This window comes from Danio rerio, chromosome 17 (genome assembly GCF_052040795.2).
Source record: "Danio rerio strain M-AB ecotype USA chromosome 17, GRCz13ab, whole genome shotgun sequence".
Lineage (NCBI taxonomy): Eukaryota > Metazoa > Chordata > Actinopteri > Cypriniformes > Danionidae > Danio > Danio rerio.
In genome coordinates, this window is record NC_141037.1 from 25,098,130 (window position 1) to 25,115,403 (window position 17,274).

At 34.5% G+C, this 17,274-nt stretch overlaps 1 protein-coding gene across 2 annotated transcripts in view; it reads left to right on the top strand.

The window, feature by feature from the left end:
* Positions 1-10,029, top strand: part of slc18a2 (solute carrier family 18 member 2) — a 29,374-nt gene extending 19,345 nt beyond the window's left edge. Inside the window, 3 exon segments of one of the 2 annotated variants that reach the window (NM_001256225.2) lie at positions 1,828-1,947; positions 2,040-2,173; positions 9,100-9,259. In NM_001256225.2, coding sequence (NP_001243154.1) covers positions 1,828-1,947; positions 2,040-2,173; positions 9,100-9,204 — 359 coding nt within the window. In that variant the 3' untranslated portion in view covers positions 9,205-9,259. 2 annotated transcript variants of the gene reach the window in all.
* The last annotated feature ends 7,245 nt before the right edge of the window (positions 10,030-17,274 follow it).

Sequence of the window (17,274 nt, forward strand, 5' to 3'; positions counted from 1 at the left end):
AAAAGCACTGCACAAATAAGCTTTTATTTATTTTATTGAAGTTATAGTTAATTTAGTTAAAATTATTTAATAATTTAATACAATTTTTTCTTTCTTTATAAAAACATTTTTAACAAAGCTCGGGGTCAGTTTGACTGGTTTACTTTATTTAGTATGCAAAAGCAAAGAGGAAAAGGACATTTGTTAATAGATTATCTATGTTATTACATTCAACATCATCATATATATCACAAATCACTTTAAAAGACATGTAACACAATTAACCCCATTCATACTCAAATCCCAGTAGTTAAAGATCTACCAGCAGTTGGCATGAATTACATTTTTTAACACATTTTTCCATGCCTATGGTTGTCTAAAATGTTTTTTTAATTGAATATTCAATAATGTCTCCAATAATGACCTGTGTTTTCTGTTTTACTCTTATTTAAATTTTGCATTGCTATTTGTGCACAACATGGTGTCGAAGTATTTAAAATTGCATGACAGGGCGTTTCTAACTATAATTTAATGTATGTTTTTACCATAATGTTAACATGCTAGCTTGATGATAAAATGTTGCTAATGTTGTAACATGTGGCTAGCATTTTCCTAATATTTGATCATGACTAGCATGTTTTAGATTGTGGATAGCATATTGCTAATAATGTAACATGACTAGCATGTTTTAGCTTGTTAAAAGTATATTTATGATATTTTATTTTGACTAGCATGTTTTAGCTTGTTGATAGCATGTTTATAATATTGTATCATGACTAGCATGTTTAAAGCTTGTTGATAGCACATTGCTAATATTGTATAATGACTAGCATGTTTTATCTTGTTGTTAGCAAATTGCTAATATTGTATCATGACTAGCATATTTTAGATTGTTGATAGCATATTGCTAATATTGTATCATGACTAGCATATTTTAGATTGCTCATAACATATTTATAATATTGTATTAAGACTAGCATGTTTAACTTTATATATATCATATTGCTAATATTGTATAGTGACTATCATGTTTTAGCTTGTTGATAGCATATTGCTAATATTGTATCATGACTAGCATGTTTTAACTTATTTACAGCATATTGCTAATATTGTAGCATGACTAGCATGTTTTAACTTGTTGATAGCATATTGCAAATATTGTATCATGACTAGCATGTTTTAGCTTGTTGATAGCATATTGCTAATATTGTATAATGACTAGCATATTTTAGATTGCTGATAGCATATTGCTAATATTGTATCATGACTAAAATGTTTTAGCTTGTTGATAGCATATTGCTAATATTATAATAAGACTACCGTGTTTTATCGTGTTGTTAACATATTGCTAATATTGTATTATGACTAGCATGTTTAACTTTATATATAGCATATTGCTAATATTGTATAGTGACTATCATGTTTTAGCTTGTTGATAGCATATTGCTAATATTGTATCATGACTAGCATGTTTTAGCTTGTTGATAGCATATTGCTAGTATTATAATATGACTACCGTGTTTTATCGTGTTGTTAACATATTGCTAATATTGTATCATGACTAGCATATTTTAGATTGCAGATAGCATATTTATAATATTGTATAGTGACTAGCATGTTTTAGATTGTTGATAGCATAAAACTAATTTTGTAGCATGTTGCTAACATGTTTTAGCTTGTTAGTGTGAAGGGATTGTCTAAACATTTGATCATTAAATGACATAACAATAAGAGACATTGTCATGAATGGGCATGTGTAATATATTGTTATGTTACTGTTAATGTGCATAATATTCAGTGTCGGTGTAAAATGCGTGTCATAAACAGCCTGTATTTTGTGGTCTGCAGGTATGGTGGACTCTTCAATGATGCCTATCATGGGTTATCTGGTCGATCTGAGGCACGTGTCGGTGTATGGAAGTGTGTACGCCATTGCTGATGTCGCCTTTTGCATGGGTTTTGCTTTAGGTAATGTCTGAAATGAAAATTCAGTCTGTTAGAAATGCCTTCATTCATTTTTATGTGTTTAGCAGCATTTAACACTCGCGTTTATTGTGCAGGTCCATCAGCAGGTGGAGCGATCGCGCGGAGCATCGGCTTCCCCTGGCTCATGACCATCATCGGTTTAGTGGACATCATGTTTGCTCCTCTTTGTTTCTTTCTGCGAAATCCTCCCGCCAACGAGGAAAAGATGGTTAGAATCCACCATATATACATATACTAACATACATTATACCCATCGCAATCTACACACTCATGAAAAAAGTAATTTTCATCACAAAATGTTTTAGGTGACACAGGTTTCTCTAATTATTTAGAAAATTAGAATTAATTAGAAATTAAAAATTTAGTGGTTTCATCCGTCCGGTATTGATTAGATGATGGCTGTTGCAAATAACAATGGGAGCGTGCAATGTAAAAAGTAATTAGCTACTTTCAGGGCTTGATATTGACATTTTTGATCACCAGCCACTGTGGCTAGTAGTTTTCCAACGTTACATTTTCACTAGCCACAGTTTTGTTGTTTGGAAAATATATTTATATGCAAAAAAATTACTTGATTTAAATTTTATGTTATGTCTACATGCCTCCTCGTTCATTTAACTTTTTTGTGTGGTGTGACCTTGCTCAATGGATTGTTGTTTTATAGTGTCGCATTGCATTTAGTTTTATTTCACGTGACTTTTTAGGGCTCAACACCTAAGGATTTATAAAATTTTTCTCTGGCCACATCAAACTAATTATTTCTTTGCCAGAAATTGTAAATAGTGTCAAAACAAGCGAATAATAGCTGTATACATAAAAACTCTTAAGCTCTTGAAAGCAGCAGGACATTGGGTGCACGAGCATTGCTTTTTGTCCAGTCTATTCCAAAGGTAACCCATTGTACCAGTTGAGTTTCCAGGCACAGTTACTTCGCACAAGGTAACGGGAGCGTGCCTGTGTCTCATTGTGTGTGTGATCATCCTCTCATTCGGTATTTACCTCCTTTCAGTTTTGTTAACAGTTAGCCATGCTGCTTCTCGATTCTAAGATCACATTTGCACGCTTATTGACAAATGGTCATAAACTATAACTCTAATCTTTAGTGACTAGCCAGCACTGGCAATTTAAAAAATATTTTCAACCAGCCAAAGTGGCTAGTTGGTTTGACTATCTAACCCACCACAGCTAAAATCTACCTGCATTAGGCAGATGATAATGTCAAGCCCTGGCTACTTTACCTTAAAAATGCGAGTACAGCGATTGTAACTTGTATAAACATTGTAAAATTGTTAAGTTAACTTATTTTTTTAATTATCTAAGACAACTTGTTTACCCTCTTTTTTAAGTAAAAGTCTCTTAATCGCTTTATTTTACAGTATACTGAATGTGTGTTTGTTAATACATTGCTATTAAGAGGTTAAATAGGTAACATGAGCTACAAATTTGCTTTAGAAATAGAGGTAACTAACTAATTTTATATTAACTAATAGCTAAATAACTAACTAGCAGAACAATTGGACCAGAGTTAGTTTTAATCAAACCAAATCTATCAAGTTTGAACAGAATCCTAGAGCTAAAACAAACATTTAAAACAATATTATGCTGCATGCATTTATTAGTAGGTTCTCGTGAATGCCGTCTGTTTAAGTCTCGGCTGATAATAGTAAATAATTAAATGTGAATAATTTATCATATGAAAATAAGTATAATATGGTTAATTTATGATTTCTGAGCTTTAATACAAAATGGTGGATGTATCTTGACTCATACACTATTAAAAATAATAATAATAATAATGTTTTTTGTAGCATTGCCATAGAAGAATCAGCCCATTTGCTTAAAGCGCTTTTTTTTTGTCCGAAAAACATTTTAATAATCTAAAAAAAACTTTGTCCACTATAAAAAGTGTGTTTTTTGAGTTTTCTTTATCACAGTTAATTCCAAAAAGATTATTTTTTTATTTTTTTAATTAAGTGTGTCCATATTTTCCAGTAACATCCATATGTTCACTTTCCACCTGGCATTCAGACACACTTTCCCATTTGATTTGATCTCTATCAAGTCACTGACATGACAGAATTTGACTGCCACAGGAAATTTCTTACATAATAGATACAAATAAAAATGGCCCTTAAGCCAAGATCAAAGAGTGATGCTGATCTGAACAGACTCGTGCATTTGCCCTCAAATGCTGTGTGATCAAAGCTGAGCATCGGGGTCTTTCTTTCTCAAGAGGAGCACTACACTGATTCTGAAGAGCACTAACACACACACACACGCATATACGCTGGATCTGTTTGTGCCTGCTTTACACACGCTTTATCAAAGCCTCGTTCAATCACAGCACAATAAAGCCACTATCTCTTACTGTTAGGGGGCGTCGACAGATGAGAAGAGCCCCGCCTACAACGGATGATATCATTCACTAGTGGCTGTTTTGGATATGAGAAAATATAAATTAGGCCAACATTGAGTCCGTTTGAACTCAAAATAAAATTACAACATCATACGAATAAAATAAACTTAAATAATTAATTAAAAACTAACAAGTAAATAAAAACTGATTAAAAATATATATTTTAATAATAAATTTTTTTACATTAATTTAAATATGTATGAGATATAGTCGGATCGAAAAGTGAGTTATTTGGTTTATTATTTATTTAATAATAATTATTAGTACAGTAATAAAAATATAAAATTATAGTAATAAAATATAATAACATATTTAACCTCTTAAGGCCTAAGTTTTCTTTACATGTAGTATCATCTTTTGATATGATGTACTTTTAGAGAAAAATTTATTATGTCCATATATGTAGACTTGTGGTCAGAATTTCCATAAAACACAATAAAGTCACCTTTGTGAAATAGAATGAAAAACTCTTTATTTCTGCCTTGAACACAGCAGTTTTTCCTGACTTTTTTTAATGCATTAATAACACACACACACATATTTTTTTAACATGTTTTGACTATTAGTAAAAAAATTTTTTTTTGCCAATTTTGGACAGTTAAAATAGTGTTTGGGACATTTCATATGCTGCAAAACAGTTGCAGGATGTCACTGTATGTCTGTAACAAAATAGAAAACATAAGAGCTAAAATGTGCTGTATAATATCATACTTTTTTAATATATACATTTTCCCATTATAGACTGAAGTGATTTATTGATTTTGTTGACGAAGCTTAATGTAAAACTTTTCTCTCTGCCAGGTCAATGAGCGTCTTTTTCTTTTGCACTTATAAATCAATATTTAACGTCTGTGCATGTCATCCATTGTTTCCTGAATATACAGTATAGCTAATTCGTGTGCAAATAGACCCGTTTCATCTTAGTCTATGTTAACTCTAAATATATTTGCTTGGTTGTGGTTTGTATGTTGTAAAGGCAATGTTAATTTACAGTTGTCTGAATCCATATTTGAACACTATTGCTTATAAACCACTGATGTTTAATTACACCTTTTTTAACTGCATTAAGGGACCTTCATCTCTGCTTTTGGAACATTTGATGTTAAAATGTTTAACAAAGTAAATTTTATTGAATTTTAGGGTTTAATAGTTTAATGATATACACTCTCAGAAATATAATTGCAAAAGATAAAGTACAAAAGTACAAAAAAAAGGTACTGGTGTCCTGACATTTGATCCTACCCATCAGATTATTCTACCAACACTGTATTGAGGTTGGCGTTTGGGATTAATTAGGTTATTACAGTGATATTACACCTTCATATCACACTACTCTTCATTAAAATTTACTCTGGTAGCAAAATCTGATGGGTAGCATATTGCGTCACTAAAATGTGCTACCTACTTTTTTAATGGGAGCTAGGACAAGCAGACAAGGTAGAACAAATTGACAGAACATAAGGTAATATAAGAGTATAATAAGAGTATAAGGTAATATATCTATTTGAATGTGTAATCATCTATATTACTGCTTTATTACAAAACCATTTAGGCATTATCATTCCTAATGTAAGAGTGCAGCCACCTAACATCATCGGGAAAAGACAAATAACACTTATTAGTTTAAATGAGTAGCTGCAAATCTTTTACAACTTACAATTTGTTTTAAAGGGCCATGACACCCCCCACTTATGGTTATAGTCTACTTCAGAATTTTTTCAAAAGATGCATGATTAATGGGCATGGAGCTCCGCGAGCATCGGGCAGGAGTGGGCGTGGCCAGCAGGGGAGAACGTGAGCGAACGAAGCTAGCTCACAAAATGAGATAAACCGTGAGGAGACGCATGAGTTTATAGTTTACAAAGTTAAAATGCAAAGAAATAAATAGTGATTTAATGCCCTGCTACATTTGTTATTCTTAATTTCATATACACAACCACAATTTATATAATTATAAAGATAAGTGTGTTCATGTAAACCGTATAAATGGGGACTTCTCCCTCAATCCCTGTATCCAGCAGACTCAGTGCAGCAGGTCTCCTGACCTGTCTATTTTAACCATTAGCCCTGCTGGTAATCTGGAGGATTTAGGCAAACACAGCAGCACAGTGATGTGTCTGAATGTGAATGAACTCCTGATAAAAGACAGCGTCCACTATTCTCTAATTCTCGTGCTGCTCTCCCGACAAAAATGCTAGCAGCACACACACAGCTTTGCTGTATGATCGGCCCTGAAAAGATCGTGGGGGAAAACATGCAACAAACCGCGTGGATCATGGAAACAAACGCAAATGAGCCTTCATGAACGGCTAAATACTGTGTGCCCGTGGGTCCGTGACGTGTCTCACAGCTCGGGCTTGACTCTGGCAGGTCTGGCAGGTCTCATGAACAATTAAGCAGCCGGCTCTTCTCATAGGATAAGAAAACTCCGCTATGAATAATAATGAGAAACCGACGCGTCATCATTGCATTTGCAGTACTGCGGTACGTCGCCGATTTTGATCCCGCCCCAAAAATCATTTTAAAACCGGAAGCTGAAATTAGCTGACAAAAGCTCAAAATTATCCAGTTTTCCCCACAATTAAAGCTGACAGGTGCTAACATTGTCTTAACTGATGCTCAACATACACAAATATGTTAATATAAAAAAAAGTTATCCAGGGTGTCCTGAACCTTTAACTAAATGAAATATTTTGTAAGGCCTCCTTGATTTTTCCTATAGGTTACAATTTTACATATTCACATATTTACTGGGGTGTACTAATTTTTTCTGCCATGATCATACAAATGATTTGTTAGAATGATTACAATTTTGGTTTTTATCCTGACTTCTATTTGCAATCTAATGCAAAATTAATAAACCATATTTGCAAAAATGTCTTATTTTAACCAATCGCATAGGGCTGCACAATATTGATAATTAAAAATTTGTTATTCTGCGATATACTGTATACATATTACGATATAAATGCAGTTTCACCAGATCCCTTGAACATTTGTATTTGGAAAGAATTTATCATTTTAGATTGATTGGGGTGATTATGTAGGTGAGTGCATCTGTATATAATCTAATAACAATCTATCAGCACAGATCAATAGAATAAAGAAAAAGATACAAATCAAATAAACAGCTGTATTGTGAAGTGAGATTCTGACATAGAAAGTACGGATCCAAACGCAGGTTTCTAAGCAGGCATGGTCAGGCAAGCAACTGCAAGAAGGGGGCAAACAGGTGTACACAGGTAAATCCAGAGTCATAGTCATGCAACAGGCAGATGGTCAAAAAGGCAAAGCAGACAACATAGACAAAACAAAGTCAAGCTGTGGTCACACAGGACTTTTCTCCCCATAGACCTCCATTCATACACACGCAAATGCGTCAGACCGGAAACAAATTTGTGTGAAAAGTTTCACAGTTCACTGCACTCTGACCTGCGAAATCGCATCACTTGACTGTGTGAGACCAATCTAAGATCAAAACATGACCTCCCTGGAGAGAATTTCAAAAGATGGAGCAATCGCTCGCTATTTAATATATGTCTAATCATCTTGTTTAAGCCCGCCCCTTCTCGCAGCACCGTACGGCAGAATTTCGCATGCTCAAACTCTATTGTGACCACAGCTTTAGAGTCAAACAAGGCAAGGCAAGGAAAACGCGTCGTTATGTTCACAATCAGTTTAACGAGACTCAGCAATGAGTGTCTCAAAGTGAGCCGTAAACAGTTGAAGTCAGAATTATTAGCCCCCTTGAATTATTACCCCCGTTTATTTTTTTCCACAATAACTAAATTTAGTTTAACGAAGAGAAGATTTATTTCAGCACATTTCAAACATAATAGTGTTAATAACTCATCTCTAATAACTGATTTATTTTATCTTTGCCATGATGACAGTAAATAATATTTTACTAGATATTTTTCAAGACACTTCTATACAGCTTTAAGTGACATTTAAAGGCTTAACTAGGTTAATTGGGCAGGGTAGGATAAATAGGCAAGTTATTGTATAATGATGGTTTGTTCTGTAGACAATCAAAAAAAAATTAAGCTTAAAGAGGCTAATAATTATGACCTTAAAATGATGTTAAAGCAATATAAACTGCTTTTATTCTAGCTGAAATAAAACCAATAAGACTTTCTCCAGAAGATTAAATATTATCAGTCATACTGTGAAAATTTCCTTGCTCTGTTAATCATCATTTGGGAAATATTTAAAAAAGAAAAAAAAATTCAAAGGAGGGGCTAATAATTCTGACTTCAACTGTAGATGTTTGTGTGATCAGTACATGAGCAGCATCAGCTGTGTGAGTGTAATCAATGGAGACTTGGAGCAGGTGTGTGTGTGCTACAGGACCTGTAGTTCATATTAATACAAGATTGTAGTCTGTGTAAATGTGAGTGTTCTCCAGCTGTGTTCTCCAGCGATCTATGAAGGCTGGATCGCTGGTGAAACTTTTCTTTTATCGTTTGCTGAGTCTAACGGTAGATGTGCAGTCCTAGCATTGGAACGTATAATAGTAATATGTCTGAGAGATGTGTAGGGGATGTACTCATTTATGCTGGGCTTTGTATACTGTCTAAGTCGGTCATGTAAATTATAAGACTAAAAATGGTTATTTGGCTACATTTACAGATTTTCTAGGCTATATGTGAAGTAAAATAACTAATAATGTAATCCTACAATGTAATCATACTCATGTTTTTTGTGTTTTTTTTCAGGCCATTCTTATGGACTCTAACTGCTCAATGAAGACCCGCTCCTACTCCACCCAGGGCTCCAGCTATCAAATGGGTGATGATTTTGATCCCGAAAGCCCTGAATAGGCGTCCTCCTAACCTCCGGCCATGTATGTCACCCAGAGTATCTATTTTGTTGTACGAAAAGAGGAAAACAACAGACTGACTGCTGATTTGTGCGAATGTCCCATATCTGTCCCACGGTGTCCTGTGCTCGTGATGGTCATGTTTTTCTGAAGCAAACCAAAGTTGTTCTCGTCGCTGTTTGTTCTTGATGTGGGAGAGGTGAAATATCTAACCAACAGCCTTATTCATGTAGATATGATCAAAATATGGGATTTGAGAGTGGATGATTGGGAAAACATTCATTATTAGGCATAACAAAGAGTAATTTTTCCCAATTCAAGAGTCAGGAAGGGCAGTTGATAAGATTCATTCAGTAATGGACAGATATGTATTGGATATTTATTGTTAGTCTGTGGTGGTAGGAAAGTTTGGTCTTCATGTATGTATGTATCTATCGGTCCTGTTAAAGTCTTTTTATAGGCGTAAATGTCAGTGAAGGTGCATTCGAGTCAGATTAATGGGTTACAATTCACCTTGAAATGGGCCTTAAAATGTTGCCATTCGTATCATGATCAGTTCAAATAAAACCATATATTATAGGCCCTGTTTACAACTGGTATTAAGATGCATTTGGATGATTTGATCACAAGCAGACGAAGGACACACATTTCTTATCAGTGTTTTAAATCTCATTTTTCAACTAGCGACAACTTTCCTGATTTTTTTTTAAGTGAAGTTTATTTATATACTAATTTGGAGAGGATCACACGCTTATGATTCTTGCAGCCGGCCCCGCATTATTCAGTTCATGATTCAACTATCAGACGATCCCTAAGCCACTATAAATACCCTAAGATCCATATGACAGCCACCTTCGTTTTGATGAATTCCCCTTCCACCCCTACTTCTCCTCCTTTCCTAGATGGGTGGCACGGTGGCCCAGTGGTTAGCACTGTTGCCACACAGCAAGAACATCCCTGGTTCTAGTCCTTACCAAGCCAGCCAACGTTCTGCAAACAGGAGGGAGCCCCGGGCTCAAGGATCTTATGAGCTTAGGGCTCTCTCCCAGGACAGCATGCCAAACAAGCTTTATGATCAATCATCATCTTAGTGTGAACTCTTGAAAACAGTTTCAATGGAAAAATGTGCCCAGGGTTACATTTTTGAGAACCAACAAATATGTGCAAGTTTGTATACGGCTGCATTTTGTGTGTAAAACGAACGCTACGGGTCAGTACCGCTGACTGCTTACCTCTGTAGGGATGACTTTTCTCTTGTGACTGGTTTGAGTCCCCAGTGAGGCACGGTTCCAGAAACCAGGTAAAACTAAACGCATAAAAGCAGTGTGAGATTATTGATCAGTGTTGGGGTAATGCGTTATAAGTAACTCACGTTATGTAATAATATTACTTTTCCAAGTAATGCATTACTTTTAAAAAGAAGTCATATTTTTTAGTTACTTTTTACCTTGCTTAATTGGCTTTTACAAAATATATTTAACAAACTTACCTTAGTCGGGTTGAATCACACGCTCAATAAGAGTGAGCGTGCTGCGAGGGTCGCACTCATCATCATCAGATGTCTTTTTTTCACAGCAGATAAGTCAGTCACTAACTGACTGACTGTTATACTAACTGATAAGGGTTTATTTCGCGACAGATAGAGTACTTACTGAAGATGCAAACTGTTTAACGACAACAAGTACACTTAGAAGATCTGGTTAAAACAAACGATTCCTTCGCGAATTGCCCATCATCACTACAGACAGTTAGAAAGAAAAACAATGGCAGGCCAGAGACTTACGTTTGTGCATGTTCTTGTTATTTTGAACTGATCGAAGAAAAGAAGTGGATTGTTGTTAAGTGTAGATTATCTGCAATAAAACTCTTGACAACTGCAAGAAACACCCCATCTTTAGCTATGATTGACGTCAGTTCACGTTCTCCAGGTAAAACAATTAGTTCGACTAAACTAAAACAAATGGTTATTGCTTTTATTGTTGAGGAGATGCAGCCACTGTCTACTGTAGAGGAGACCACATTTTGTAATATAGTAAGATTTTTTGTCTCTTTTGAGAAAGATTGACACATTTGTTAAGGCCATTTAATGAAGCAATTTAATCAATGTATAAAGCTCAAAGATTCATTTTGATTAGTTTTTTTTTATCGTCTTACTGTTCATTTTGTTGTTAAACATTTTAAAGGTTTAAAATCTGTTTTTGCCTTAATAAATTATTTCACGTTCGTACTCTTAGTCTTTATTGCAATCTTCATCTCAATGGAAAGTGAATTTACTTAACTAATAACACAAAACATACAGAAGTAGCAAACACATTTCTTTATATGCTTTCATTAATCTGTATATACAGCATGTGTAGCTGTGGAAAATTCTTAAAATATAATTGTATCCTACATCTTTTACAGGAAAATAAAGGTGTAGGTTCTTTATGTGGTTGTTAAATGCAGAGCTTTTCTATAAAAAAAGATGAAAAAACACCTGCAAGTTCTGAAAGACATCAAACCTCAGCCAGGCAAGAAAAGTAACTCAAAACTAATGTAACACATCACTTTCCATAAAAAGAAACTTAGTAACACAATTAGTTACTTTTTGGGGGTTGAAACTCAATATTGTAATGCACTACTTTCAAAAGTAGCTTTCCCCAACACTGTTAATAAACATAGAAATAGTGTTTTCAAATAGTATCTCTGGGGGGCCCAGAAGTGTGTGGGCCCTAAGAATTGTCCCAACTACTCTGTAGCTAAATGCTATTCTTTAGCATTCATTTTACTCATAACATGCTTTAATCTTGAAATCAGAGGGAAGAACAGCAACATTTTTGACATTACCTTGAGGTGGTTTGAAGTCATCACTCTGATTGCATCATGAGGTTCAGCGCTCCTATTGGTTTTTGGTTTAATGTTGTCATAAGACAAGCGTGCAGGAAAGTGTCCAAAATCTTAGGAGAAATTTGGTTGCTACAACCGTTAATCGGCTATTGGTGAACATGTCAACTCAACCAGAGATTATAGATTTTAGCCTACAATTACAGTATTTTCTAGCATTTCTAAAATTTGTCTCAGACAACCAAATCATGGCCATAATCATAGTGTGAGCCAGGGTTAGCAACTCAACACTAAACACAAGAGAAAACAAATAGAGAGCAACCATTTCATATATGCTCTGATAGCTGCAAACAGTACCAGTAAGAATATAGTTTTACACTTCCAGACAGCGATGTATAAATCCCACTTGGCTAGTGCACTTCAACTTCATGATAGGTAATATTGAAGAATTAGGTCAGCAGTCAGAGAGCATGTTTTTTTGTGGCTTTAGAAAGTGCAATTGACCACATGAGCATTATCATTATGATGTCTATTGCATTATCAACTACCTCTGGTTGACCGTGCTCACTTGTTTTGAATGTTGACTTGTGATGAGATCGACAAAAATCCTCTTAAAGAGATAGCTGACCCAAAATCAAAAATTCTGTCATCATTTACTCACCCTTCACTTGTTCCAAACCAGTTTGAGTTCCTTTCCTCCTGTTGAACACAAAGCAAGAAATGCTAAAGAATGTTGAGAAAAAACAGCCATTGATTTCAAGTGTTCATTGATTTCATTTTGTGTTCAAGAGTCGAAAGAAATTCATATCAAGTTTAGAACCACTTGAGTATGAGTACATGTTCAGGAAATTGTAATTGTTTGGTGAACTATCCTTTCAATACCAGTGGTAAACAGGGCCATAGAGAACAGATATTTTAAGCAAATAAAAGTTGAATTTTTGCTATTGGTGTTGATCGCTTTAAATCTGGTTTATGGTTTTACTACATTGCAGCTGTTTAATTTAGACTTTTAAGAGAGATTTAGACCTCTGAGAGAGTCTTACACCCTTAACTTAAAAAAGCTAAAGCTTAAAGTGTGTGTGTGTGGGGGGAGAGGGGTCCAAACTCGATCCTGGAGGGCTGGTGTCCTGCTGAGTTTAGCTCCAACTTCAACACACCTGCCAGAAAGTTTGTAATATATCTAGTAAGAGCTTGATGAGCTGGTTTAGATGTGTTTGATTAGGGTTGGAGCTAAACTCTTCAGGACACTGGCCCTCCAGGACTGAGTTTGGACACCCCTGACTTAAAGGGACAGTTTACCTAAATATTTGAAATCTGTCATCATTTACTCATCCTCCAATTCTTCCAAATATTTCTTTCTTTTGTTTAAAAAAAACAGTATAACATAAAGAGACTGGAGGGTGAGTAAATGATGGGTACATTTTCAGTTTATGGTGAACGTTCCCTTGAACATTTCAGATTATGCACCTTTTTTCATTTTTGTCAAATAGCAAAAGGTCTGACAGCATCAGATAATCAAGCAGGATGTCAACAAGTCTTGCTTTCTCATTCTGTTTGTATGACTTGCATGATGACTGCTGAAAATGATGTACTGTACTATCAATATTGAGCCACAGATAAATTTAAATTATACATGGTGGAAATGTTTTTCAAGTTTAATTTAAAGAAATACGTAAATTATTGCTGTAAAGCATTCAGATACTTTAGGTACTTTAGATTATATTTTGCTTTTAAAGTGTATATAGTATATATATATATAAATATATTTATATATTTTAGTAAATCTTTTGAATGTGCTGGAATGTTCATTTGTAAAGAATGCCTCAAAATAGCTCTTTCCTCCTGTCATCTGTGACTTTTTCCATTTCTTTTTTTAAAGGGTAATATTGACCTCCTTTTTAAGAACTGAACTGGCCGTGAAATGAAACATGGTCTTAAATTGAGCTCCTGAAATCTTAAAAGCTTAAAGCCATATATAAAGTTAGTGTCAAGCTTATAAATATTAAGCTTTGTATATTAATTTATTTAAAGATAAGGAATGATTAGCTTTATTATCCAATTGAAGATTATTATTATTTTGTTTTTGCAGTTTTTTTTAAATAAATGCCTTAAATTCGAATAGTTCTGCTGCTGTAAGCAGCATTTAATGGCAAGCCTAGCTATACGTGTGCTTTTGTGCTCAATTGGTTGGCTTTGTATGTAAAATAATGATGAAATATGTCTTCAATCCTTCTGGGCACTTCTTTGTTTTCTTTGGCATTTGTGTACTGAGGGAAGCATGATTTCTTGTCCACAAGAAAATGTAAATGTGTATTTTTTACACAGCATGTAAAAGGTACAATCAGTTTCACGCTGCAGTTGCAATCAGAACTAGCCTTTAAGAATAAACATGTCATTTAACTTTAAAGTAACACTTTTTTGAAAATGGGCTCATTTTACAACCTGCTTTAGAGATAAACATCGAGTTTTATCATTTTTAAATTAATTTAACTAATGCTATCTAGCTCTGGTCGGAGCACTTTTAGCTTAGCTCAGCATAAATCATTGAATCAGATTAGACCATTAGCTTCTCACTCAAAGATTTAAGTGGTTTGAGGCTAAAGCAGGTGCAATCATTGTGCAGCACTATAACCTAGCTAGAGATAATATTCAGATGCTGAAAGAGTTGGTTGCTGCACCCATGGTACAGTAGCAAAGATCCTTGATTATTATGCCAGACTTACACTAGTTCCTAGCCATATCAAATAGCCTACAAAATACATGTAGCAACTTTTCATTTTCTGTCAGTGTTACTACACAATGCAACTACAGAAGAGTTAAGCTATAAATAGGAAAATTTTTTAAACTCTTTTTTTTTTTTTTTTTTTTTTTTTTTTTTTTTTTTTTGATAGCGACTATGTTTACATGGACATCAGTAATCAAATTATTTGTCTTAATCTGAATAAGACAATTATATGATTAAGGTGTTTACATGAGTTGCTTTTTCCCTTCATGATCCCGTTTTACAGGTCACAGCACATAGATTGCGTCACCACGTTATCCATGTTTTCTCCAGAGTTTCAAGTAATTTCGGGCGTTTCATTGTCAATTTGTCAACTTTAACTGCAACTCGGGTCTGCTGTTTTTAAGGAATTTGATAAAATGAAAAAAATTAAAAAACGCATTTCCTGATGCAGGTGTCTGTGATCCTTCCCTGCTTTAGTAGGTGCAGAGAATAGTGTCAAACAGCTGTGTGTGTGTAGACTATCCTGTCACAAAACACGGCAAAAAGTCCTGCATGACAGTAATAGTTTGATTGCAGTGTTTATATGTCTGTACTACACTTCAATAATGCGATTAAAATCAGCAAACTCCACATGTTTTAATCCGATTTCTGTTTAGTTCCATTATGACTTTAGTCTGATTAAGGCAATCAAAAATCGTTGTTTACATGATAGACTCTTAATCAGAGTATCGTCTTTATCCTATTAAAATGTAATTATCGTTTTCCATGTAAACATACTCATTTTTGAGTAGGATGCTATTGGTCCAATTCAATAGAATGACTTCTGCTAAGCTGCCAGATTCATTCGCTAAATAGATTCAAAAATGGTAAAACTCAACTGTTTAATCAGCCGAGAAATGAAAAAAACGTAATTACTTTATTGTCAGCTTAGTGGCTAATTTGTACAAATTTATACGAGTTCAGTTGTGCGAAAATGTACCATTTTTAAAAAGAGCCGTGGCACTCCTAAACGCAACTATCATTAGGCATGAGCATATCCAACACAATCTCATTGCAATTCGGAACTTTTTGATTTAGTGGCTAATTCATATAAATTCGTACAATCTCATTTGCACAATTTGCTCATCCCCCAATGACGGTTGGGTTTAGGGGTAGGGCTGTTCGCCATGCCTCCTTTCTAAAATCATAAATTTTCATACAACTGAAATAACCACCACACTGACAAAACCTAAAATACTTCCGTTTCCTTGTGAGATCAGGCTGGCAAATCTTACTAAAATGTACAAACAAGAACATACAAATTCAAACAAATTAGCCACTAAATCAAAATGTTGCGATTCGGTGTGGGATTTAACTTTAGGGAAGTTGTAAAACAAGTCTATTTCTATTCATTGTAAAACGAGTGTTGTTTTAACTATATCTGCACAACTGGAGATTGTTCGTGTTTGCGATTGCAGTTGTGGACAAAACAAATGTGCATGAATTAAGACGAAATCCACAGGCTGGTTCCACAGATTTGATCAGATTGGTAAATGTGCTGCATATCTTAATCAGGTTTCCGAGTGCAGCAATGTCCTTAAACCTTCATGTTGTTGTTGTAATTTATTTTAATGTTTACCCAGTAAGGGTTGAGAGTATTATGTCGCCTGTTTTCAAACTGTTTTTCTCAGAAGTTAGTGTATGTGCCAATGTCAGTGTGTGCCTTCAGACTGGTATGTCTTGTTTGTGTTCAATCCATATCAACTAAGAGGTTGAGTTGATGGTTTTATATCCAGTGTTTGGTCTGGTGGTTAGGATTTACATCGGCTTTAGAGCTCTGAAGGTAATGTGTGTGTGACCGCAAAAGAAAATAAATGTTTAAAAAGGACATAACGCTTGTTTTCCCCGAATCGTCTTTTACATCATCGACAAAACATTTACACAATACAAAAGAGAACAAAATGTCCAATGAAAATCCAATTAAATGGAATTTTAATATTATCTATTGATTTAAAAGGTGTGTTGGTTTTGTCAATGAGCGCATGGTTTATTAGTGTTATTGATTCTTCCATGTGGTTATTGCTAACTAACAGAATGCCAGCTGTTCCCAAACTCTCTTATTGGATAATGTTATGGACATTCAGATGACTGTAATAAGGCAATCAGCACTTGGCTAACAGGAGTGACCATCCATACAGTTAAACCCAGTAAACGTAACAGATAGGCTCAATTCCCACCATACTGATAAGCAGTGAGACAGTGTCTGAAGTGGTCTGACAGAGCTCATTTTCAGCAGCTGAACATGCTGCATCGGCAATGGTTAGGTTGTAAAAGAGACGTAGGTGGAGTACACATTTTTAAATAATGTTTTGTCCAATATTTCATCTTATCTAGTATGTCTTCATTGCTAGACACTAATAGTAGAATTCGTCTTTTAAAAATAGCCTAATCAATTGTAGTCAATCATATCAAGTTAACTTTGAAGGTCAAAATTATGATTAGTAGCTAGTTAAATACATGCACTTTATATTAAAAGAAACACCA